This window comes from Sardina pilchardus, chromosome 1, assembly GCF_963854185.1.
Source record: "Sardina pilchardus chromosome 1, fSarPil1.1, whole genome shotgun sequence".
NCBI classification, from domain to species: domain Eukaryota; kingdom Metazoa; phylum Chordata; class Actinopteri; order Clupeiformes; family Clupeidae; genus Sardina; species Sardina pilchardus.
This window is the reverse complement of record NC_084994.1, coordinates 46,472,461-46,498,591: the sequence shown is the minus strand read 5'-3', so window position 1 is coordinate 46,498,591 and position 26,131 is coordinate 46,472,461. Positions and strand designations below refer to the sequence as shown.

At 47.9% G+C, this 26,131-nt stretch overlaps 1 protein-coding gene across 2 annotated transcripts; it reads left to right on the top strand.

Annotated features, from left to right (window-relative positions):
* Positions 1-5,586: 5,586 nt before the first annotated feature.
* On the top strand, positions 5,587-25,459 carry LOC134093254 (axin-2-like). Of its 2 annotated transcripts, none has more exons than XM_062546446.1 (11): positions 5,587-6,017; positions 7,607-8,535; positions 11,395-11,535; positions 15,068-15,170; positions 17,436-17,576; positions 18,182-18,714; positions 19,093-19,269; positions 19,472-19,720; positions 19,955-20,053; positions 20,560-20,787; positions 23,982-25,459. In XM_062546446.1, the coding sequence occupies exons 2-11, from the start codon at positions 7,712-7,714 to the stop codon at positions 24,106-24,108; spliced, it is 2,622 nt and encodes an 873-aa protein (XP_062402430.1). In that variant the 5' UTR covers positions 5,587-6,017; positions 7,607-7,711; the 3' UTR covers positions 24,109-25,459. The 2 variants fall into 2 exon arrangements, with proteins under 2 accessions (XP_062402430.1, XP_062402429.1); XM_062546445.1 differs by lacking the exon at positions 5,587-6,017 and adding an exon at positions 6,374-6,603.
* The last annotated feature ends 672 nt before the right edge of the window (positions 25,460-26,131 follow it).

Here is a 26,131-nt window from a genome sequence, read left to right as displayed (position 1 = left end):
TGTATCTCAGCCTGCTGCTGCTTGCTCGCCATCTGATTCTGCTGACAACTGCACTCCTCTTCTCTCCCTCTAACTCTTCCTCCCTCGCTCCCCTTGTCTGTCATTAAGGCTTTCCCTCTCTTCTTTCACCTCTCTTTTCTGCACCCCCCCTCACACACACACACACACACACACACACACGCATGGGCACAAACACAGAAAGAGAGAGACATGGGCACAAACACACATACACACATACACAGAAAGAGCCACATTTTTTCCCCTTCCACAAGTGGTTAGTCTTTCTCGCATGAGTAAGTGTTCTAGATTATTGATTGGCTTAGTCATGAATGTCTGAGGCTGGACTAGATATTACAGCTTCTGTCTTTACTTGTACTCAATCCGCATCTCTCTCTCTCTCTTCTTTTGGATCACTCGTTCCTTGGCCCTGTATGTGCCTCTATTTGCCATTGTCCTCGAGATATTCCTCTCAGGCTTAAGATAATGGGATAGTCACTTCAAAGTGATCTCTGTGGACTTTAACCCCCAGCTGACGGTGGAAGTGGACAATGCACTAATTGAGAGCAGCGACTGATCAGAGGACTCTGTTCAAAGGCACATGCAGATGCTCCCTTTGGATGCACTTAACTTTATTAGTGTTTATGGTCATGCCAGAGCTAAAATGATCTGCCTTTGAACGTCTCGGAATTAGATTCACTCCTTTACCGGTCATTGGTTCACTCTGTTATTCACCGTCTCGCTTTACATAAGAAATAAATGCGACATACGAGATAAAGGTTTGAATCTTTTGTGATGATTAGACAAGAAAAAGCATTAACATATGCCCACATATACACTGAGGACGGCTTGACGCCGAAACGTGTTTGTTTAGGCATGGTGCAATAATTAAAAAAAAAAAAGTAAAAAGAATGAACTAGTGAGTGCGGTTCTTTTGCACATTAGACAAGAAAAAGCATTAACTTTGTTAGTTAGACTGTGATATAAATCTCTCATGGCGTATCTTCCATGTCTCTGTATGTAAAAGTAGGTTAATTCATATTGTATGCATCATGAAGCAAACTGTTAAAAACACAACTTCAAAGTGGTCAGAGGTGCATAAATGTGGCCAATTAGTATAACCAGAGACAACATTGAAGTCTTACAAAGTTACAAAATTGTCCCATATAGGACCTCTTGTTGACTCCAAATGTTGAGCATGTGAACCTAAGTCTGGGCAGGCAAAGCACTTGAAGTGAAAAGTCAGCTTTAATTTAACATGTCACATTGGGATCTCCGCCACAAGGTAGCATATTATCTCTCTTTGATGTTACTTAAGCCCTCAAAGCACCTGCATTTATGCAAACAAGGGGCGGCTAACTTTCACCGCGTTGTTTAATACCAGTCAAACAGGAAAAAATTAATTATTTCCCAGGAGTTTGTGGCAAGGTGACACATGTGTTTAATTTGCCCCACATTGCACAAGTCTTCAATTAGCCTCGTGCTCACCCCTGTTTTTTTTAGGTTTAATAAGCAGCAGTTCTTCTCCCCTCTCTCTCTCTTTCTCTCTCTCTCTCTCTCTCTCTCTCTCTCTCTCTCTTCCCCACATTGTGCAGCCGCTGCTCAAACATTTGGATCCCTCTGTGAAATGGCTGGGCCCGCTACAAAAGGGTCGGAGAGGGGTCAACATCAAAAAGGGTCGTTCTGCCACTTTACAGCCCCCTGTTCAGCACGGTCCAGATAATTGTGTTGGCATGAAATGGCCAACAGGTGTGGTTGCACGGAGGCCCATGCAGTGCTGTGCTGCTCTGCTCACTGTGCTCCCCTCTTGCTCTCTCTCCCCCTTTGAAAGAGCTCTCTTTGGAAAAAGTGCATCGCTGGACGAGCTGTGAAAGAAAAGTGACTGGGGGGGCCTTCCAATGTGGCCGTGCACAGCATGGGAGATTGTGACATCACAAGGCCAGACATTCCTGCTGCCCTTTTCCTTTTAAGAGGTTGTTCAGCACACATTTTACGGTCAACCTATAACTTGCCTATTGAGAACTAGTGGGGTCTGGTGTGACAGTGATCTAACCTACTTTTCAAAGTCTTCCATTACAATTAGAGAGGAAAGAAGAATGTGTTTCTGTCAAAGCTTGATGGGTATTTTCCTCCTTGTTACGGGCAAATAATGAGACCCAGTGTGAATATAAACTTCTGTTCATAGCATTGTCATATTTTATTTCAAAATAACTTTTTGCGGGCAATTTTCTGATAGAGGAAAGTTTACCCTGTATAAATAAAGATAGATAAACTCATTCCTTTTAAGATATGTTGAAGGACACTTTTGATTCTTCAAGGCAGGCTTTAGCATGGCTTTTTTATGCTAACTTTTTGACTTTATGATCAAATCACAGGTTAACTTGTTGTTTGTAACAGTGATGGGTGCACAAGACAGATAATCCCCCTTTACCTGAAACTTGAAAATGTTCCAAATAACATGAGAAAGAATGTAAAAGCGTATGATGTATTTCCTGTAAACAAATCAGATTTTCATCATAGCCACCTGATTACCAGTGGGGATTCATGCTGGGTGATTTGATGGATACATTTCTGGCTGATTTCCCTTGCTGTGATATCATCAATAATTCTTCGTGCCTCCCTCTATGTGTGGTCTGTAGTCAAACTGCTACAGCACGATAGGTGGTGCAAAACTCAAGAAACGCAATCTGAAATATATCTGTCTCGAAGATGCCTTCTCTCTCTCTCTCTCTGGTACCATAGCCATTCTTAGTGTGCCTGGGACATTGCGTTCTGATTCTGGTCAGTTGGTACGTGATGTTTTTGGTCTTCTCCTCGCCTCACACACCTTCAAGGTATATGTGACATGCATAGAGTATAAATCAATTTATACTTGAAATATAAAAATGACACCATCCTGCTCAACCTGAGGGATTTATTGTTGCTGATGTAAGTTAATCTAAAGGTGATTTTGTACTGGAGGGACTTAGAACCTTTGAGAAAACCGCCCCTTTTTCGCACATCCACACTACATGGGGAAATTGTAGTTCCTCTGACTATTAGTGTCTGTTTCCTGCATATAGGAACCACCATATGACTGACATACGTACATGAACATGTTGATTGATCAAGCACAATAGCCAACAATAACCAAATGTGCAACATATTTGTAAACATCATTCAAATTTTGCTTGACAATAAACTTTTACAGTAGAAGGAAGCTGCAAATGCTGACTAATGTCAAGTTGATGGTAATCTCCTGGAAAATAAATTACTGAATCATTCACTGCTATTACCAGACCAGAAGTGATTATTGTCTACTGGAGCAGTCAGCGCACGCTAGTTGCAGCTTATTTTACTAGCCTTTGCAATGGTATCTGTAGATAACCTTCAGTAACCTGAATAATTATGCTGTCTGCTTCATTACGTCATGTTCTTTAGGCACTCTAACATCAAACTGATGGTAATTTTAAAAACAAAAGCATTGAACCTTCATTACTTTCAGTTCATGTAAGAAATAGGCTGCTGCCATAATGTGAATTAGATGGCAAGGTAAATAAATTGCTGATTAATTCATTGGCTGTTCTCACCTAGACAGAAGGCCATGCTCCTGGCTGCTTCTGTCATTAGCCTTTGCAATGCTATCTTCAAAATCTGCTTGAAACAAAAACAATCAACAACTAAACTTTTCCTCTGAAGCTATTCAGTCTCATAAAAGGGTCATAAATGTAGTTTGGCATGGACATTATGGGCAGGTTTACTGAAAAGAGAAATCTTGAAATCTCATTTTTAGCAGACATGACAATGTTGCAGGCATAAGGGGTATGACCCTCTTAATAACATTTGTGGCGTCCATTTCACACTATTTCAAAATCTAAGCCAAACAAATTAATTAGCAATGTTTTGGTCACTGACGAGAGTGCTGTGCCATACGTCACCTCAATGTCCCTAACGCTGTGCGATTGCAGTCCAAAAAAACAGCCCTGGGAAATATGTAGTTCAATAGCTTGGTAGTTCATATAACTTTTTTAGTCTCAAAACACCTTTAAGCTATGAAAATATGTCTTATTAGAAAGCTCTGGGGCATGGTTTTGTATTATTGTGTTTAGTACATTTGTGTGGATTGGCATTACTCATTAAGCACTGTGTCTCATGTGATACCATCAGTATCATGTAATTATACAATATAACAAACAAAGTGCTGTACAGTGTGGCTCTCAGCCTACTGTTACTTTCTCAAGTGCTGACTGCAGAATATCAAAGGTCTTATTTTTAATTAAATTATTTGTTATTATTATTCTTAATTAAGATTGCAGGTTTTTCATGTAACATTGAGCAGCATCAGTTGTTATGACAGTGTATTACTAGTGTTTATGTCATTGTTGTGACATTGTAATAGAGAATTCCAACCTAGAGTTTCGATTGCAGTTTTTGATTTGGAGGTGGAAAAAAAAACTTTCAAAAAGACCTGAAGCGTCTGGCTCTTCTTTAAGACTACTGAGATATCTCAGACTGTCTCCTGAGAATGGGCCCCTCTCATGAGAGTCTGTCTCTCTTTGAGGGAAGAACTTTCAAAGAACACACACCAGACTTCTCAGGTTTGAATAATTCTTTAAAACAATCCCCAATAAATGCAAACCCCCCTGATTATGTGGACAGGGACATTTGTTTCACCGTATAATAACAGCACAATTGATCATGTTCTGACAAACTTTGTCCTCTTAACTCTCACCATGCTTTCACATTTAAGTAATTGTTTCACTCTTTTTCTCACTTATGTGGTTATTTAATTATACAAAGTTCTTTAAAGTTGATGTTCAACATCAAAGGAACAATATACTCTTTGAAGTACCATGGGGTAGGATCAGTCTCACTCTCTCTCTCTATCCCTCCCTCCCTCCCTCTCTCTCTCTCTCTCTGCGTGTGTGTGTGTGTGTGTGTGTGTGTGTGTGTGTGTGTGTGTGTGTGTGTGTGTGTGTGTGTGTGTGTGTGTGTGTGTGTGTGTGTGGCGTGTGTGTGTGTGTGTGTGTGTGTGTGTGTGTGTGTGTGTGTGTGTGTGTGTGTGTGTGCGTGTACGTGTGCGCGTGCAAGTACGTGTTGGTGCTCCATACCCCATGATGCTTGAGAAGTCATTGATACAATAAACACGGGAATAAGTCCTCTGTTTTTTTTCGTGGGACACATACATTAGGTATTTCTTCATTTATTTGATTTTTTTAAATTTCATACACAGTTATATTCTAATACAATATCAGACCTGCGGAATTACGCGTGGTTTGCTACAGGAAGACTGCTGCAATCAGATCCTATTCAGGGAGGTAGTGTAGGCTATTGGTTACATTGGTTCTTATTTTATGTCGCTACGATTCCAGAGATGAATGGGTTAAACTACGAAATATGCAAGAGGGGAGGTCTGTGTCTGTAAAGTTTATGTAGCAACAGAAGGATTGCAGGGATAATGCCATTGGGGCGGCGGATCATTTACTTCTGACGTTCCAAAGCCTCGGGGAGTTGGCTCAAGATTGCCTGTCTTTGATAAGGTCCTTGCAACGTCGTAAAACTTTGTTGTTCTTTAAAAATGCTTTCATCAATTTGCCGTGTATAACATAATTGTAGATAATTTTGCTCTACTACTGTTTGCGCTATTAGACTCGCAAGTTAATAGAGTTGCGCTTGTTATCCACCGATATCTTTTTTTAATCGCAAAAACGGCCAGTTGTTTTCTATCTCTCTTTCGGGACCAGGCCGGCGGTACTTCACTTTGAAGTCCACAGTTAAACCCTCAACCCAGCTCGTTTTGAAATAGCCTGGAGGAGTTATGCCGCCTGCAATGACTATTTGAAACAGTACCTGGTGGAACGGGGAAACGCGTCTTCTTTTCAGGGTTTCATTTACCCCCAGATTTAAGAGATAGCCTACATGTTCGAACGGAGCGCAAAACACCGGCGCGTGAAACAAATTCTGGACTACTCTTATGGGCTGCTTGTGGTGCAGTAGTGGACTATATTTGCCCTCTGAAGGGAAGAACTGCTAGATCGATGGTAAGTTAGAGAATGCGATGCGATTTGAGCAAGGCCCCCCTCCCTTGGTCTCTTTGATGTGCGCTGAATCGCTTTGAAGTTTATAAATACGTTCTCCCTTTTTGCTGTTGTCAGTGCTTAAGCCAGATGATTGTCATTGGAATAGAAATCGGTTATCAAGTGTGTGTTTGCTCTTATTAACACAGTGAGTTGATATAATAGATCGTTATAGTGTGATACTGAGATCGCAAGTGGAGAGGGAGGTGGGATGTGTGCGGCGCGGTTAGCACTACCTCCTTGAAATTTTGACACCCCCTCTGATCTAAATAGGAGGACCTCTTGCATGCTCTAGGGTCAGTTGTTGAATGGGACAGGGTTTCAGACAATCCCTCCCGCACTGAGGACATACATGGGCTAGAAGACATAGCCTAACCTAGTCTCAAATACAGCTTGCATTTCATGTTTTTTCTCGGATTACTGTTGCTCCGAACGGAAAGCGATTCTTGGATTGTATCTCGCATCGGAAGGCGGACAACATTAATGGAATAGTGCGATCATCCCATTTTTTTGTACTGTGTTCTTTTGACCAGGGTTTCGTTTTACAATGGTATGTGGTTTATGGATGGTCTCATTTACACTGTGTGATTTGGATAAGAAATGCTTTCGCCGCAAAGCAAATGAGCTGATACTGTTTACAGTAGCGTGTCTGAAAACACTCGGCACTGCAGAACTACAGTTTATTAGCTTACATCGTGAGCAGACGTGACACTTTATGCCGGTAGTGAGTAAATAGAGTCGTGTAGCCTACTTGTTTCCGCAGGTAAAGCTACACGAGTTCAGTCGGGAGCGCATGCCACATTTTCTGAATGTGTGTGCTTAAACACTCAACAAAGCTATTATTACGATAAACAGCAACCCATCTAGGCGAAAAACCCTGTGTGCTGTGAAATTCCTAACATTTCTGAGATTGTAATTTCGTTCGGGGAAAAGAAGCTGTGATCGAACTAGGTTCCATAGTAATTTTCGTGACCAAATGCTGGGCTGTAGTTTCATGGAAGCGTAAGTTGGGGGCCAACTGTGCAAATGATCAAAGCGTTATTATTGATCGTGATCACTGTATGCCAAGACGCTCGCTTTCCCGCAGGCTTTCATCTTTCTTATGTGGCACGGTCCATTGTAGCGCATCGGATGTATTTTCATTGTCGTGGATAGCTTTGATGGTCTTGCCTTTTTACGGTAGTCTGAGGACAAGTGCGCATGGTTCGTTGTGAATGAATAATGTTATCAAATTCCAATTCTGAAGCTATTCCTGATAGTGTATAGGTCTGTATTGATCTGCTTGTGTGAAGTTTTACGCATATATTTCTACATTTGTTTGTTTTCAAATGAAACAGTAAGCAGTGTGGAATACATCATTGACATAACTCCAGTTAATTAAATAGATGTGACAGGTTATGTTAATTGCCCATATTACATTTCAGAAGGTGTGAGTGAACAACAAGAAATGTGTCATATTGTCCCTTGAAAATGTCTGTGTGCTGTTTACTTCATGGCTCGCTTTGAAGTTTTTGAGGGTCTGGTTTTGATTAGATCAATACTTTGTGTTTCAGAGAGAAGAGGAGTTGAGAAGCTCCCCTGCTGGTTTTAGTGAGTGAGGAGAGTGGAGCCGAGCTGCAAGCAGGCTAGCACCGCACAAGGATACGAACAGTGGAGCCATGAGTAGGGCGCTTACGGACCCTATCGGCAGTAGCTTCAGAGAAGATGCTCCTCGTCCTCCGGTGCCGGGGGAAGAGGGAGAAGCGTCATGCCACACTCCCAGCAAATATGCCAAAATGAGACCTCAAAACAAGGCTAAACTGATTGCTGCCTCTCCTTCGAGTTCCACGCCGCGGAGGAACGAGGATGGACTCGGGGAGCCCGAAGGGAGCGCGTCCCCGGACTCGCCGCTTGCCCGGTGGACGAAGTCGTTGCATTTTCTCTTGGGTGACCAAGACGGTGCTCACCTTTTCAGGACATTTTTGGAGCGGGAGCAATGCGTGGACACGTTAGACTTTTGGTTTGCCTGCAACGGGTTCAGGCAAATGGACCTTAAAGATTCCAAAACGGTACGAGTTGCCAAAGCAATTTACAAACGGTACATCGAAAACAACAGCATTGTCGCTAAGCAAATGAAACCTGCGACAAAGGCATACATAAGGGATAGTATTAAGAAGCAACAGATAGACTCCGCAATGTTCGACCAGGCACAGACTGAGATTCAGTCGACCATGGAGGAGAATGCTTACCAGATGTTTTTAACTTCTGACATATACCTCGAGTACGTTCGCACCGGGTGCGAGAACGCTGCCTACGTGAATCACGGCAATCTTGGAAGTCTGAAGTTGATGTGTGGGTATCTTCCTCCGTTGATTGAGGACAAGGAGTGGAATTGCAATGACTTAAAAGTGAAAGCCCTGGCCACGGTGGTCGGACTATCGGAGAAAACATTACGAGCTACTGTATCCATTAGGACGACGGATGTGCTTGAACATGCGTGCAGGTAAGAGGTTTTAAGATTTAACAGTTCAGAGTGTGCAATCAGTGTATACGTATACCCACGTGTACATCATCTTAGTCAGTGGATACAAATGTTGTCAGTAATGAGTTCATGTTTATATGTAGCATTTGTAAGTGATGCTGAGCCTTACTGCCCAGTGTTTATGTGTAAGATGGGTTAGTTTTCCATCTCCCTTCTCAGTACGCTGAAGGTTTTTGTGGCTCACCTACTTACTGTTAGCTATTAGTCTGTTGAGGAAAACATCAATGACACAGTGGTTCTTCCTTTCAAGTTAATGAAGTCTAGTCGACAGCCCTCTGCTGGCACAGAAGTTTCCTGTGCTTTGAAATGGTGCCTGAGCTGAAGGCTTCAAGTCACACAGCAAGCCCCACTGATGCCTAGTGACAGTACCTCAAAAGTTACGCAATGTTGCTTTCTTAGTGTGTTTTTTAAAAGTCATGTTCTTTGAAAGAGCACACATCTAGAGACACACACATTGTCTTTCTGTTTCTCTCTGTTTCTGTTACTCTCTCTCTCTCGCTCTCTCTCTCTCACACACACACACACACACAAATATTTTACACACGCTAAAGTTATACTGCCAAGAGCTGATATTGTCCTCTTGGTCAGAGATGAAAGATAAGATGTTTCTGGGAAGCATTTTGCTTCATTTCTTAAGATCCCTTACCAAATACTGTCCAACAGCTGCAAGCTCTTTGACATTGGGAACGTTTTTAAAATGTGGATTTTATGCATGATTGCGCATCAAAGACTAGTTTTATAGTATTGACCAAACTGTTCTTAGTATGTCCATACAATAAAACGCGAAACATCTGGAGACGATTATGGTGAAGTGCTAAACATTTCCCCCCTTCTCTGTTTTGTGCGTTTCAATAGGCAAAACCTATGGAATGTGTTCTCTCAATGGGATCTTATACTTTGTGTCAGAATATATACAATATCCTGAGTGGTTCATCATAGGCTGCGAGTGACACTCGGCCCTCGGAGATTCAGAGCTATCCCAGACCACACCATTTCCAGTCAGAATTAACTATTTCCTGTTAGGAGGGAAGCAGTTCTCCGTCTGATAGAGCTCAGATAGACGTCCAGGCAAGCTAAACTGCTCTGATACTTCCGCTTAGCTTGAATTAATTAGTTGCCAGGGATGCAGCATTTTTTAGCGTGGTCGTCATCGCAAGGACAAAGGTGTTGTTGACATGAGTCTTTGGGGGATATTGTTGTGTGTGTGTGGAGGGGGTATCTCCACAGCTTCCTGGTGTGATCCCTACATTCTTAGATTTCTCTGAAGGGAAAAAAAGAAGCCCCCCCCCCCCTTCCCTCTCCCCCTGCCTTGCACAAACCCTTTATGTCCCTGAATTTCTATCTGAAACATGTGGAACTAATTTCACCAGCACTCTGGACCCCCCACCCCCTCCTCTCTCTCCCTCTCTCTCTCTCTCTCTTTCTCTCTCTCTTCCCCCCTCTCTCCCTCTCTTTCCTAACCACCCTAGTCCTGTCTCAAAAACATGACCAGAGCTGCTCCTTCAACCACTACCCCCCTCTTTTTTTTGCTTATGATTTTTTTAGAGCCACCCTCCCTCCCTCCCTCCCTCGCCTCTCTTTCCTCAGCCTCCATTGCCTTGCTTTTATCTCCCCCTTTCTGAGAAATCCCTCTGACAGAGACTAAGCATGCTTTAGAGTGAGAAGGAAAGAAAAGAGAAGAAGAGAGAGAGGGAGTGAGGGAGGGAGAGAGAGAGAGAGGCAGTGAGAGGAAGGGGGAAGACAGGAAAGAGAGGGAGGAGGAGATCATGAAAGGGAGAAAAAAGCGAGGGGGAGAATGAGAGCCCAGCTGTGCTAAATACCTGACTCTTTGCGAGAGCTTCCAAAGGTCAGGTTTGAGCTGGGGCCTAAGGCTTTAGTCATGCTGTGCCTCTCCCCGCTGCACTCCGGGCACTAGGCATTCTCATAAAGCACAGGCCCCGCTGCCCCTCCCCTCGCTCTTTCTTTCCCACTCCTTTCCTCCATCGCTCTCTCTCTCCCTCTCCCTCTCTCTCACTCTCTCACTCACTCTCTCTCTCGCTCTCTTTCTTTCTCTCCGCTGCCCAAGCTTTAAGCTCAAGTTTTCTCCCACCACCCCCCACTTCTGTCCACCCCCTTTGCCAGTTAAGCAGGAATGCAACACAGCAGGAGAGAGAGGGAGAAAGAGAGAGAGAGGCTTTTTAGGGGGAGGAGGAGGAGTGCTGTGTGTGAGTGTGTGTGTGTGTGTGTGTGTGTGTGTTGGGGGGGGGGGGGGGTAGTTGAGGGAGAGAAAAGGGGGTAAGAAAAGTGCGGGAACCTTGCCCAAACAAAGCGCGTGGAGAGATAGCAAGTAGTAGGGGAAGTGCTGGTTGTCCCTTCACACAAGCAGTCTGCTCACTTCAGACCCCCTCCACCTCCACCCCACCTCCTCTCCAACACCCCCCCAGTCTGCTCTCAGGGGTGGAACATGAAAGCGAGTGCAGAAATAAACACAGGCCGCAGATAGTGTGGTCACATTCCAGAGGTCCCCCAGGCCTGCTGAAAGTGACTGTAATCTCTGCAACCTGTGGAGAACGAAACCTCAAAGCAAACCCCCACAACTCAGACCAGACATGTCCTGTAGCAGGGCCCAGGGAAGGGGTGGGGGTGTGGGAGAAAGAGAGAGAGAGAGAGAGAGGGGTGGAGGGAGGTGTAGTTATTTGCTTGGGTAACACATTTGCTCTGTTGAACAGTATAGGACTTATCGTATACTTTGCATTGTATCGTGAGTTGTGTGTCATGAAGGTGACAGGTTATTAAAAGTTGTTTACAATGTTGTTGTTGTTGTTGTTGATGGTCCCGCAGGACGCAGAGGCGAGGAGAGCCGGCGAGTCCGTACTTCGTCAACTCGGGGCACGTGTTCGCCCCCGTCACCAGTGCCAACGACAGCGAGATCTCCAGCGACGCCATGACGGACGACTCCATGTCGATGACGGATAGCAGTGTGTAAGTGTCACATGGTCCAGGGGTGCGCGGGGGTGAGCCAGCGGAGCTCACGTGGGTAACTGGGGGTTCACCGACGAGGCCTCGACGCCTTACCTGCCTCGTCTTGTTTTGGGGGGATAGTTAGACAGTGATTCATGTCTGGTAAGGGCACAAGGAAATGCATCTCTCTCTATTGGGCTTGTAACGGCTGTTTCAAGTTGAACAAGGCGCGACGTTTTCGACTTAAGTGCTAGATCGAAATTGTTTGTGTTTGAGGTGGATTGTTCCGAAGTCATAACCTCTGGCTAAGACAAAAAAACTCCAAAAAACGTGCTAGCGCGTTAGAACGTCTCTTTCATTTTGTGACATTGTGGGCCTCGTTTTTGAAGTTTTTTTCTCCCCCTCGTCTCGTGTTGCAAACAAACTTCTTTTTTTCGTCTGGGTGTGACCTCGTCTCTCTGTTGAGCGCGACGCATCCATCTGCCGCCAGTGTTGCCTTTGTTTTTCATTATTATCTAATCATTTCCCTTTGAAGAGCAGGGGTGGAAAAAATTAGCCGTTCGGCCTTAAGACAACCTCATTGAAAAATGCTGGCAGTGCATGAAAGGGAGGCTTACTTGCATGGTGGTTTGATTTCCTCCTCGCAGACCGGCGCACTGGGATCGGGTGTCAGCTAAGGCTCTTTCACTGAGGCGGGGGTAGTGTGTGCCGTACGTGTGTGTGTGTGTGTGTGTGCGTGAGAGAGGGTGTGCGTGAGTGTATGTAGATATATATCGGTGTATGTGCGTTTCGTTGAGGGGTGTGTTGTGTTGGTGGGTGGTGGTGGGGGGAAAGAGGCCGGTTCAGAGTGTGGGGTTATGGGTCAGCCGGACATTTCTGGACTTTTTGGCCGTGTCACCTGGGATTCCTGCCACAAGGATTAGGCACCACCACCACCACCACCCCAACACACCCTTTCCACGCAGCAGTTCCCCTCCATCCTCCCATGCACCCCCCCCCCCCCCCTGCCCCCACCCCCTCTCCATTCCCCTGCTCTAGCGTGGTAGTGGGGAGCCGGAGAGCGGGGAGTGAGAAATAAAGTGCACAGAGGATGAAAGGCTTAACTGAATCGCTTTCAGCCCATTGTTGGGCTCGGGGAGCTTAGGGGGATGAGAGGGTGGCTGGCTGCTTTGAAAATTAGTTGCACAACTGAATGGGAGATCCCCATAAAGCAAGGGCCCGTGAAAAAGAGACACCCCCCCCAAACACACACACACACACACACACACACACACACACACACACACACCCCGCCTGTTTGTTCGGGCCCGGCCTCCTGGCCCAGTCACCGCCGCCAAGTCCAGCCCAGTTGAGCCCTTCCAGTCAGTGGGGGTCGCGGGGGGCCGGAGGTTTGGGCAGCGGAGGGGAGCGTCGGAAACATTTGTGTTGGGTATGCAGGGGCAGGGGCAGGGGCAGGGGCAGGGGCAGGGGCAGGGGCGGTGGTGCCCCAGAGAGGGCTGTTGTGTTGGCCCCGAGGTCTCGCTTTGCTTGTTGAAGCTGTAGAAAGTGGTATGGAATATGGGCCCAGATGACTAGTGAGCACTAGTGTTGTTGTTGAACTGATGCTGTATGTTGATCAGGTCTGTCATGTCTAGGGTGGCTGGTGGTTAGGCTTTCTGTCACTGCTTAAGTGATTTTACATTTGTAAATGTAAAGTGACATCAGGCCCTGTAAGGTGGTTGTTTTGAAAGTCTTGCTGCTTCCGCTGTCGCCGTTGTATTGTTCATTTTTGCTGTACAGCAAAAAAAGAGAGAGATTATTCCACTTTTCCTTTTAGAATTTAATCATAGCCCTTTCATGCAAATAAGTTAAACACAGTGATAAAAATCACCCACAACAAAGAATTCTGCTTAGGTTTGCATAAACAGCATGGCTGAAGCTGCCCCCCCCCCCCCTCCCATCTCTCTCCATACTCAATGGAAATGGGGTGGGGGGTTCAGCTACCTCTCCAGCTGGGGAACAATTTTATTAGTACATCTTTTTTATTATGGTTAAAAGACACAGCTCAAATTTGAATCTCATTTCTAGATAAAGAAACGGGAGGGGGGAGAGAGAGAGAGAGAGAGATTTCTTTTTTCTCCCTCGCTCTCTCTCTCTCTCTCTATCTGCCTCTCTCTCTCTCTCTCTCTCTCGCTCTCTCTTGCTTATATCTTATTTATGGATTTACTTGGACGCTAGGGAATGCTACTGCGCCAACTTCAAACATTACCTTATCTTACAAACCAGCCTTTTGATGTTGCCGAGATCAGAGGCTCACTGTGGAGCCGTTGCCAAATGAAGATGGCAGCGGGCGCATATGCGCATGAGTGTGAGATTTCAAAGAGCCGGCGAAGACGGGCGTTTGGGCTGGGTCAGACACTTCTGAGTCAGAGAAAAAGGGCCACGATAATTGGCCCGGCTTAAATGGTCACCGACCATGGAACGCATGGGGGCTCTGAGGAGGAAGGAAATGTATCTTACAAGGAAACGTTAAAGAAAGGAAGAGAAAAAAGAGAGACAGAAAAAGAGACCTCCCAAACACGCGGTCATGTCAAACACAAGCAACCAGACTAGACTAGACAGCCAGACGTTTTCCGGTTGCCGTGATGTCTTCAGGAGCGTTGCTTAAGCGTTACCCAAACCGTTAGAAGCATGGCCGTCAGTAAAAATCAAAACAACTACTGTTGATTATTGAACCCAAAAACGACTGAAGACGTTGACCCACCCGGATTGGAGAAGAAACGGGGTCGCTCTTTGATGACTGTTATGGTAAATCAGTCTCAGTGTCTCGGCAGTAAAGGATCAGCATTAGTCATCAATGAATCTGTGTCTTAAGCCCCAGTTCAAAGGGCTTCTGTATCGGGCTGCCTGCCTCAGTAGAGTTTTGTTATGTGTTGTTCTCCTCTTGCCCCTGTGCTCTTTGATGTGTCTGTAATGTCTCCCTGCGGGGGGTGGGGGTAAGGGGGGGGGGGGGTTGGGGGGGTGAATGTTGCTGTTTGGGATGGTCACTTCAAGTGATGACCTCCCCTGGGCTCAGTTCATGATGATCTCAAAAGATGCCTTGTGTTGCTAATGCTCTAGTGGTGTGTGTGGCATTTGACTGGTTTTTAGGGGAGGGGAGGGGAGGGGGGCTGGGGTGCTGTGGATAGGTGGAGGTCTGTATACACCTCTTCATAGAAGAGACATAGGAAGATCAAGACGATATGAGAAAACACAGAGGTCATCTCTGTCGACGTTCCTGAAATGTGTGTGAATGTGAAAATGACAAACATTACTATTTGGCTCATTGTGACCGACAAAATGTCAGTTTTATAATTCAAACACTGACCTGCAGTCAGTCATTTCAGACGGCGTCCACACACCTCTTCTTCTGCGGGAGCTTGTTATTTCTGCTCTGAAGTGTGTTTGGAGACGTGCTTGTGTTGTTTAGTCTGTGGAAGCTTGTTGTTCTCTGACACTCTGGGTTTTTATTTTGACTGGCTCTGCCTCTGCTTGGTTATAATAACGTCCCTGTCCTTGTTGTCCTCCTCAACAGAGATGGCATCCCGCCGTACAAACTGGGCACCAAGAAACAGCTTCAGAGGGAGATGCATCGCAGTGTCAAGATCAACGGCCAGGTCTCGCTCCCCCACTTTCCGGTAAGAGACTCCACTCTTTTCTCCATTTTCATATGACTGTTTGTTTTATTGTACTACTTACCATCCCCCCCACCCCCCCACAACCATTCCTCACACTTGCCTACCACCCAACTCACTCTGTCCTTTTCCCCCCTCTGGGAATTCAATTTTATTTTCAGTGTGCGTGTTTTGACAGAATACTACATTCTTGTGCCTCCTCTCATTGTCATATAAAAGTCAGTAAATAAAAGACCGAATTAGCATATCTTTTTTTCCCTCTTGTCCTCTTTCCCTCTTCCAACACGAACCCCCCCATCTCATTCTGGATATCAAAAGATGTCAAAAAATAAATTCACTGAGCACACACATACACACACACACACACACACATGCACACTCACACACACACACACCTTCATGTGGGTTTGTGTGTAGGTGAAGTCTTTAGAGAAAGAAATAACTTTCTGTGCATAAAGAGGACAAGGAGCATTTCAATTCAGAGGTCAAGTGGTCAGCAGCCTTAAATGAGAGCCCGAGTTGATATTGCTCAAGTCAGCTTGCTCTGTCCCTCAAGACATCCCTTTGATGGGCCGGATGAATGGCGCTTGTGTGGCTCCTTCTGTGACAACTTCCAACAGGGCAGCCCACCCCTCTTGCCCCTCTCCCCCAACTCCCCCTACACACACACACACACACACACACACACACACACACACACACACACACACACCACACACACCATCTCCAGATCTCTGTAGTTGCCCCCTCCCCCTCTTTTTTATGAACCCTCTCTAAATTTCACCATTGACTGGGTCTCTGTGGCCTCTGGGAGGGGGCAAGGGCAACGGGGCTTTCGGGTGGGGGATGGGTGTTGAAGTTGTGTTGTGTCACTTGAAGAAAAAGGAACCCTTGAGTTTGGGAAAGAGAGAGAGAGAGAGAGAGAGAGAGAGAGAGAGAGAGAGAGAGAGAGAGAGAGAGAGAGCGGAAAAAAAAACCAGGCTACCACCACCACCACCAACAGAGCTGGAGCTGGAGCTGGGTTGAATGGCAGAAAACAAGCAACCTAAAACTGTCGTCCTCTTCCTCCCAAACACTTTAGTGTGTGTGTGTGTGTGTGTGTGCATTCTGTCTGATAGGAATGGGGTTGGGTTGGGGATAGGGAGCGAGGGAGGAAGGGAGGGAGGGGGTTATCCTCTGTTCTCCGTTCCTCTTGTTCTTCCTCTCCCACTTGCTCTCTTTTAATGTCTCCCCCCTGATTTGGAGATGGCTCCCATCTCCCAGGATGCATTGGGCTCCAGGCAGCAGGAGCTCGGTGCGGCAAGCGAGACTCTTGCCAGCAGCCTCGCTCTTTCTTCTCTCCCCTTCATCGTCTCTACAAAGAGATGGGAGGAACACACGCGCTGAGGGGGGAGGGTGGCGGGCGGGGTGTGGGGGGGGGGGAGCAAAAAATCAAGAAAGCGAGTCCGCCAAACAACAACAGAAAAAAGCCACGGCACATATAGTTGAAGGAATAATGTGACTACTGTACTTTAGAGGTGCCGCGCATGCAGCAGGGAAATAAATTACCACTTTCCCTTCAGATCTCTGCAGTATTTGACTCCCATATTTCTCTCCCTCTTCTTCTCTTTACTGCTCATCTCTCAATCTTCCTCCTCCTCTCCCTCTCTCTCTCTCTCTCTCTCTTTTCTTCTTCTTCTGTCTCTCCCTTCTTCTTCTTCTTCTTCTTTTAATTTTGTCCCCGTCCTCCCCTCCGTCGTCTTCTTTTTTCCCCCGTCTATCTGGCTTTTATTCCAAGATTTAAAAGCCCCTGTCCCTCCCACCCCTGGTGTGTGTTTGATGTTTGACAAGGGCCCTTTGAAGCTGGCTGACTTCAGAGCGGGGCGCTGATGGCACGGTCGCGCTGCCGAGCGCGAGGAGCGAGCGCGCGGGAGAGAGAGAGGGAGAGAGAGAGAGCGAGAGGCAGGCGGGGGGCGTCCTCTGAGCGAGACCAACTGCTCTCGCTGACGGCAGCCCGATGCCAGGGGCCACGGGCTAGGGAGGAGGAGGAAGAGTGTGAGGGAGGAAGAGTGCGAGGGAGGCGTGGCATGGCGTGGAGGAGTGCGGGTTTTTGACGGAAGAGATCATGCTAGCTAGAGCTAGGGGGATGAGCGTGTTAAGTGGCTAACGCGGTAGCGGCTAACGCTAGGCTAGCCGCGGAGCCGCCTTTATCTTGTGTCAGAAGTTGGCGAGAGAATGGTAACCCCCGCGTCCCCTAACCCCTGCTGCTTGTGCCCCTGGCTCTTGTAGAGGACGCACCGGCTGCCGAGGGAGATGACGCCCGTGGAGCCGTCACACTTCGCCGCGCAGCTCATCGCCCGCCTGGAGAAGCTCAAGAAGGAGCAGGAGACCCTGAGCTCCCTGGAGGAGCGACTGCAGCAGATCCAGGAGGTGAGTCCTAACACCAAGCCCTCCACACACACACACACACACACACACACACAGAGAGAGTGATCTTTGACCTCTCCCTGACCCCCCTTTGGTGTCTTTGACACCCCGGGCCCCTGGTTCTAATATCAGTGCTTTTTTGCTGGCAAAATGCCCCTGTTTTTGCCATAAAGTTAGTCAAAGCAGTGTGAGGAGTTGAGAACAAAAAGTTTAGATGAACTTTTCGTGTCTTTGAGGCAGCGGAAAGGGACTTGTTAATGTTGATGCACTGTTGTCTGACTGATAGACCGGATTGAGCGCTGGCAGCCACAGAAAAACTTCTCCTCGGTCTCTGGGAGCCCCAAACTTACGTTTCCCGACATACTTAGAATTCTTCAAATAGCTAGAGCTTAGCAAAACTCCAGTGGCCACTTGCTTGCTGTGTGGGTGACAGAGAAGTCTGCGTCTGTCTCTCCGTGTGTGTGTGTGTGTATGTGTGTGGAGGGATCAGACATGTGCACTGTGCACTAACGGATTGAAGTCTGTCTTTTTTAACCGTCGCCTGAAACTTAACTTTTCTGTGTTTCTCTCTTCTCTCTCTCTGTGTGTGTGTGTGTGTGTGTGTGTAGGAGGAGGAGAGGGATGAGAGCGAGGTGCCCGGCGGCAGCAGCAGCAGTGTCGGTGTCCACCACCCTCCCCACGCCCTGGGCCTGCTGCCCTCGGGCTCCTGCGAGGAGGACCCGCAGGCCATCCTGGACGAGCACCTCTCCCGCGTCCTCAAGACGCCCGGCTGCCAGTCGCCCGGCGTGCCCGTCCGCTACTCGCCGCGCTCCCGCTCGCCCGACCACTGCGCCTCAGCCGCCGCCGCCGCCGCCGGCCTCATCCTGGGCGCGGGCGGCCCCTCGTTCGGCGCACTACCCGCCGTCGGCATGGTGGGCAAGGGTCCCCTGGGGTCCCACCGGCAGGCCACCAAGCACATCCACCACCACTACATCCACCACCACCACGCCGCCTCGCCCAAGACCAAGGAGCAGATCGAGGCGGAGGCGGCGCAGCGCGTGGCCCAGTGCCTGTGTCCGCCCTCCGCCGCCTCCACCGCCGCCGCCACCGCCGCCGACTACGCCTACCAGCGCTGCCACAGCCCGGCCGAGTTCACCGCTGGGTGAGTGCCCTCTCCGCTGCCCTCTCCGGTCACCACCGTCTGTAGAATAGTCTGTGTGTGCGTGCGTGCATGCGTGTGTGTGTGTGTGTGTGTGTGTGTGTGTGAGAGTGAGAGAGAAAGAAAAAAAATGGAGCCTTTTCTTCTCTGACAGCAGTTTCTGCACTCTGCCTGATATTCTCATCATGTTCTGTGAATGTGTTATTTCTGTCTGCGTCATGCATTTTTGATAAAAGCGGAATATTCCCTTTGTCCTGACCACGTCTGTGGCTGCTGCCCCTTGATGTGGGGAGGCTTTAAGGGGGTAGGAGGGTTTTTTGGAAGCCCGTGAGGGAACCGCTCGTAGTAATCATGGGCTTTCTTGTCTGGTGTCGACCGCAGGCGTTCTAGCACTTTGTCCAAGAGACCCAGCAAGGCCAGCGACGGCGTGAGCGCCAGCCTGTCCGGGGGAGAGGGCAGCGTCTCCCCTCAGCTGCCCTCCGACGGAACCGACCGCTCGCAGAACGTGTGGCAGTGGATCCTGGAGAGCGAGAGGCAGAACCGGCACAAACCGCACAGGTGAGCGAGGAGGAACACCCGCGAAACACGAGGAACACAAGTCCGTTAGCTTAGGACACTGTTCCATTTCACTTGTATCTCTCTCAGGAGAACGCATATCTCTCTAGAAAACAGGTTTAAGCCGTTCACCATTTAAGCGAGCGGTTATGTTTTGAGTGTTGTTATTCGGTGTATATGTGACGCCTCTGACCTTTCGCCACAGCACTCAAGGCCTGAAGAAGTCCCATCCCCCCGAGCCCTCGTCCAAAACCCTCCCGAGTCGGACGCCGTCTTGGGGAGGCGGCGGCATCGTCGGCGGCGGCGGTGGTGGCAGCCATTCCCGCAACCACCACCCCGGGCACCCCTTCATCCAGGACCCAGCCATGCCCCCTCTGCCCCCGCCCAACACCCTGGCACAGCTGGAGGAGGCCTGTCGGCGCCTGGAGGAGGTCTCCAAACCCCCCAAACAAAGGTAGCGGAACAGCGCTCATTCTATTACATTTATTATTCAACAGTATTGCTGTTTTTCAGCCTATTAGAGAGTAATATATGTCAGTGTATGGTTTAATGAAGATGTGCCATTAAGCTAGCTGGCAGAGGTCAGTGTATTTTTTAATGTAGATGTGCAGTTAAGCTAGCTAGCTGCGCTTGTTTAGCGTTGTGAGATCAGTCGTCTGATGGGTTGTTGTTGAATGTCTCTCCTCAGCAGGCATTCAGTATCCAGCCTTCAAAGGGACAGGAGCCATCCGCAACCCTTCATGAACGGGAACTCCGCTCCAGCCAATCCCAGCCTTCAGACAGACGAGTAAGTGTCTTTGTCCTCCTTCCTTCCATCCTTCCTTCCTTTTTTTATTTCATTCATCCTCTTTTTCTTAATCTTTCGCTCGCCATTCTACAGGAGTGTTGTTTTATTCTCGTGCTGTCGGATCAAGGCTGTCAAGTTCGCCCTTATGGCGCCTTGAGGGTCAAGCCTCCCAAGCACACATACTATAGCCAGTCTGAGATACAGACAGGTGCAATTGGGCTCTTGTAGTGTTTGCAGCCTTCTTATTTTACCTGCCTGGTTGCCGGCGTGGTTTCGTTTGAAGCTCGTCCGGCGGCGTCTGACAGCTCGGCTCTGTTTTTAGCATTTAATTGGCTGACCTGCACCACGCCAACAGGCTAGCGCGTGGGGCTAGCTAGCCCTTTTGTCTGAAACAGCCTTAAGAATAGCCATGGGAGTCAATGAGCAGAGAGAGGGTTTTTTTTTTCCCTGCGGTGAACCCTGCAGCCTGGCCATTGCTGATGACCTCATTTTCCTGCGCCCTCCAGGTGGAAAGAGCCAAAGAAGCCATGCAACGGACACATCGGGGCTCCGGCCGCGCTGACGCCGTCGCTGTTCTCGTCGTCGTCCTCGTACTCGTCGTCGTCGCCGGGCTCGGAGCTGGTGGTGACGTACTTCTTCTGCGGCGAGGAGATCCCGTACCGGCGCATGATGAAGACGCACTGCCTCACGCTCGGCCACTTCAAAGAGCAGCTGCGCAAGAAGGGCAACTACAGGTGAGCGCTCAGTCCAGCACACACACCTTTACTCCAACACACACACACCCTTACCCCAGCGCACACACACACACACACACACACCCTGCCACTGTCAGGGACTCCTCTTTATGGGTATTTATGAGGAGAATTTCTATCCTTTTTTTGGAGTTTTTTGAGAAAGAGCTGAGGTTGTCCATAAAAGTTTAAGGTCTTTTCCAAGGAGCTAGCCAGAGCACATGGCCACTGTTTTTCAAGTACCTGATGTGTTAGGAGACACTTAAGACCATATACATGTGTGTGTGTGTGTGTATTGTGTGTGCGTGTTTGTGTTGAGGAAAGACTGAAAGAGAGCGAGAGTGTTGTCACTGCGCTCCTGCGAGGCGGAGACGAGAGGGGGGGTCGGGGGCAGGGGTGGGGGCAGCGGGTCCATTCGGAGGCCAAGCGTCTCGGTCACATCTGCTGGTGATTTCCACGCGAGGGCTCACTCAGTAAGCGTGGCTTTGAAGCGCAGGCCCTCCTCTCCTCCGCACAAAGACACGCAGCGCTCACTCACTCACTCGCTCGCTCACTCACGCAGGCCGCTCCAACATTCCTCCCAGGATTACCACGGGGCCGCCCTCAAGGGCATCGCCTTCCCCCTCCCCCCTCCTCCATACACAGACCACAACAAACACACTCAAATTATTATTATTATTATTATTATTATTGATGTGATTCTTATTATTATCATCAGTGGTGCCCTGGACAAATCAGACAGTGAGTTGTTTGTGAGTGGAGCGTTCCCACAGATCGCTTAGCCCCCCCAACGCCCCCGAAAAACAGAGTTGAGCCGTAACCGGAAATATTTCATGTGCCTTTTAGCTCTGATCACTGTGTGTGTCAGAGTGGGGTGGTGTGGTGTGGGGAGGGAGGGGGTGTCACATTCTCAGTGGGCAGTCAACCAAGAGCAGGGGCCTCCCATTCTCTAGCCTCTGTTGATCTCTGACTCCGAGTCAGATATACCTGCCTGCCTGTCTGCCTGTGGGGTTAGGGTTTAGGGTTAGCTTTTTCCCCTGTGTCTGCAGGGCACGGTTTTCTTTTCTTTTTTTTTTTTTGTCTAATTTCGAGCACCGCATGACGGGCTCAGTTTCCATGCAGTCTCTAGGTCATGGCGTACGTATATCGATTGAGTTTTCGCCGTAAACTTCTCAATGAAAAGGAGCAGCGAGGGACGGCGGAGCCAACGGGCTCGGCTGGCTCTGAATGTGTGGAATTGCTTAATTTCAACATGGCAGCCGCTCAACAGAGAACAGTACAGGCTGGGGCTGCCAGGCAGGGCTGGTGCCAGATGTTGCAAAGAGAAAAATCTTGCCACATAAAACATGTTCCACTGGAAAGACACATCTCTCTCTCTCTCTCTCTCTCTCTCTCTCTCTCTCTCTCTCTCTTTCTCTTTCACTCTTTCTTTTTCATTCTCTCTCTCCCTCACTCATTCACTCTCTCCTTCTTTCTCTTTCTCTGTCAGTCTCTTGCGCTCTCTCTCTCTCTCTCCAACTGTCTATCTTTCTATCAGTTTCTTCCTTTGTCTCACCTAACTCATTGCCTGGAGGAACTCCCTTTCCCAAGAAAACGATAAAGAGTCCCTTTTCCGAGAGACAGATAACTCTTATTCAGGGCTTAGAGACTGCCACAGTAGATCTATAAGGGTGATCTGTAAGTAAGGGGCCCATTGCCTCGCTCACACATGCTGAAATGGAATGGGTACTGTCACACCCCCCCCCCCCCCCTCTCTCTCTCTCCACCCCTCCCAGTAAAAGCCATGATCTCAGTCTTGCATCTTGAACCCCTACCTCCACCAGCCTCACCATTTGTGTTTAATTAATATTAACAAAGGCCCAGAGAGAGAGAAAGAGAAAGAGAGAGAGAGAGAGAGCAAGAGGGAAAGAGAGAGACCCTTTAAAAAAAAAAGCACAAAGAAAAAAAAACATTAAAAAACACATTTTTTACACACATTGTTTGTATGACTTTGTCAGCTTTGCTCATAAAAAGCGCTTCAGGAATGCCAGGGCCCAGCCACACATGGAGGGGGGAAAGGAGGCATTTTTCCATTACAAAGCCAATCATTAAACCTCCCCTGCTGCTCTTCCCTCTGTTGAAAGAGAGGAGCTGGAATCATTAGGAAGCAGGCAGACCCCCAAAAAAATGAACCCATGGCTCTCTCTCTAACTCCCTCTCTCTCTCTCTCTCCCTCTCTCTCTCTCTCCCTCTCACCCCTCCTCCTCCTTCTCTCTCTTCTTCCTCTTCCAATCCCTTTCTTCTTGTCTTGTGGAGGTATAGCTATGTGACCCAGATGACCCTCGGGATACCTCCTCCCCTCGTCAGAGTAGTACCCCCCCCCCCCCCCCTACTGGGCATAGCCCCCCAACAGCTCTGCCTGGTCTCCCTTTTGCACACTTTAAAAAAAAGAGAATAGATGGGGAGCTGGGAATGCTCCCTGCGCGTACTGCGGTTCCTGTCCAAAGGGCTCACACTAAAGAGGTATTAGACAGACACAGAGAGTGTGTGTGTGTGCACGCGCGCGCGTGCGTGTGTTTGTGTTTTTCGGGCAGACTCTGAGGCACCTGAAATTTCAGTCCATCTGACAGACAGCCGCTGGTTTTGACAGCAGGCACAATTAGGGTCCGGCGCTGCGCTGTGCTGTGCGGAGCGGAGCAGAGCAGAGAGCAGAGCAGGCAGCGTGTTAAGCGGTGCCTTGAGACAGCACTTAATTAGCCCTTCAACTTTAATGAGAGCTTCTCCGGGAGCCTCCGCAACACACTCCGCCAGACTGCTCAGCCCTCCCAACCCATAGTAGCACTAGGCGCGTGTGTTTGTGTGTGTGCGTGTGTGTGTGTGTGTGTGTGTGTGTGTGTGTGTGTGTGTGTGTGCTAAACACTTTTTTTTTTGCTTTTGTGATGGCAAGCTGTATTTCTGGTTTTCGCGCAGACACGGTCACCTTTTTTGTCTCGACGTGCAAATTAGAGACTAGGAGACCGTCTTTAAAGCTCGTAAAATTCCAACCAGAGAGCCGCCAGCCACCAACCGTCGCAGATCTCTGTAGAGACGGCCCATTGTTTTGGGAACGGGTCCATCCCTAAAGCCTGTGTGTGTGTGTGTGTAATTGGTAATAACACAGCTCAGTGGCGCGTGACAGAAAGCTTACGTTTGTGTCCCTCCTTCTCGTGTCTCCTCAGGTACTACTTCAAGAAGGCCAGCGACGAGTTTGAGTGCGGCGCCGTCTTCGAGGAGGTGTGGGACGACGGCTCCGTCCTGCCCATGTACGAGGGCAAAGTCCTGGGCAAAGTGGAGAGGATGGACTGAAGGAGAGGGTGGAGAGACGACACACCCTTTTTTCACCCCCAAAGCACCTGCCAACCTCAGATGGCAACAAGCAAACAAACAAACAAACAAACAAAAAAAGAGTAAATAAGAAAGCGGCACCGCAGGACACGTATTCTGGACTCAGTCATTTGTAAGCTAACCAGAGTTAATATATCCAAAATGACTGCAGGCAGGACACATAAAGCTATTGAAGGAACATTACAAGGACAACAGCTAAACAATGAAGTACTCTGAAGAGCGGAGGAGCAAAAACAACCCCTTTGGAATGGACACCCTTTCCCAACCCTCAGCCTTAGACCCAGTAGGGAATGGGATTCTGGGTATTGTAGTTCCCAGATAGGCCCCTCCACTCTGACTATAACCACTGAAGACATAGACTGTTTGGAGAGATATATAGGAGGTATGCACGAGCAGGAGCTCCACCACCATGTCCAATGGATGAACTGGCATGTCGTGGAACCTGTTGTACTAAAAACCTATGATGAAATGTCCATACGTGTGCATATACATACAAGCCTTTATGTATATTTACATGTATTCACCACAGATGTTGTTGTTTTGATTTTTTTTTTGTTATTTGATTTGTTTTTATTTGTATTTCTTAAAAGAAAGTTTATTAAGTATTTATTAAACTGTACACCCCTATTCCCACCCCAACCCTACCCCTACAAATGTACACCCCACGTCCGAAAGGATGGACGAGCTGCTTTCAGAGACATGGGAGAGAGGTATTTTGTTGGAACTGCCCCAAAGTTGCCAGAGCTGCCCCAGATATCAGCTATTACTGAACCGGACCGGACCGGACCAAGGGTCTGACCTCAGCCAGGCCTGGTTCCACTCTCAGCCGGTTGCCAGGGGAACAGCCGCCATCTTGCTTCCTGTCACGTCAGCCCATTCCTCACCGTGTCAGGAGCCCACAGAGAAGCAATTCCAGAAGCGTTAGGATGGCCGGGTCCGCTCTGAAACGTTTTTGCTACTGATTCTGATGGTTCACGCACACACACACACACACACACGCACACCTGCCAGCCCCCCGCCCCCTTTACCCTCCCCCCAGAAAACAGAGCTCTTCCCTTTGTGCCTTTGTTGAAGGGTCAGGTATTGCGGAAGAATGGACAAAGCAGTAGCGAAAAAGTAAAGTGCTAAACAAAGTGTTCACCTAAAGCTTTTGCCATCGGCCTGCCAGTCGCAAGGGAGCGTTTACAATGCTGTGAATCTAAGTGCACCAAAAAAAAAAAAAAAACGAAACATGCAAAACTCAAAGAGCTCTTTATCCGCCCCCGACACAATTGGCCTTGTTTTCAACAACAACAACAACAAAAACACCAACCCTCCACCCCTCGTAGGACCTGTTACTTTACCGTCGACTGGTCTTGGACTTCTCCGAATGTCAGTCCCCGCGTTCTAGGTTCCCCTGAGTCCAGCTCCTGTGCACGTGGGGAAGGGGGCATTGCAAGCTGCAGAGACACTATTATTAATGTTCCTCTATTCTGTTCCTCTAGTACAGCACCTGTGCCTACATGGACTTCATACCATGTATTACCCTGCTTCAGGGTCTATTCTTCCCTCGGTTTTCAGAAGGGCTTTATGTTGAAAAGATATTTTTATGCTTTTAATAAGTAATATCCTGTAATCATTGTTTTTTTTTGTTTTGTTTTGTTTTTGTTTTTTTTTTGTTTTGTTTTGTTTTTTTTACATATTTTTTTGTTCTATCTAAACTGTAAAATATACATTATATAAAGAGTTTCATTTAAAGATTTACATGGACCTATAATTATTGTAATTATTAAGAGATGTAGCCTTTATTAAAGTTTTATATTTTTCAAATGAAAAGTGCTGTGTGCTTGTGGAATTTATGCTTGCACTTGATATCAACTGAGGGGCAAATCCCCCATGAAATGAGGTGAGCTTGAGAGCTTCCCATGCCGCTCCCATTCCTCATGATTTACTCCTTCAGATTAATGACAAACTCACCAGTGATTTGTTATGGAAAGGGAAGAAG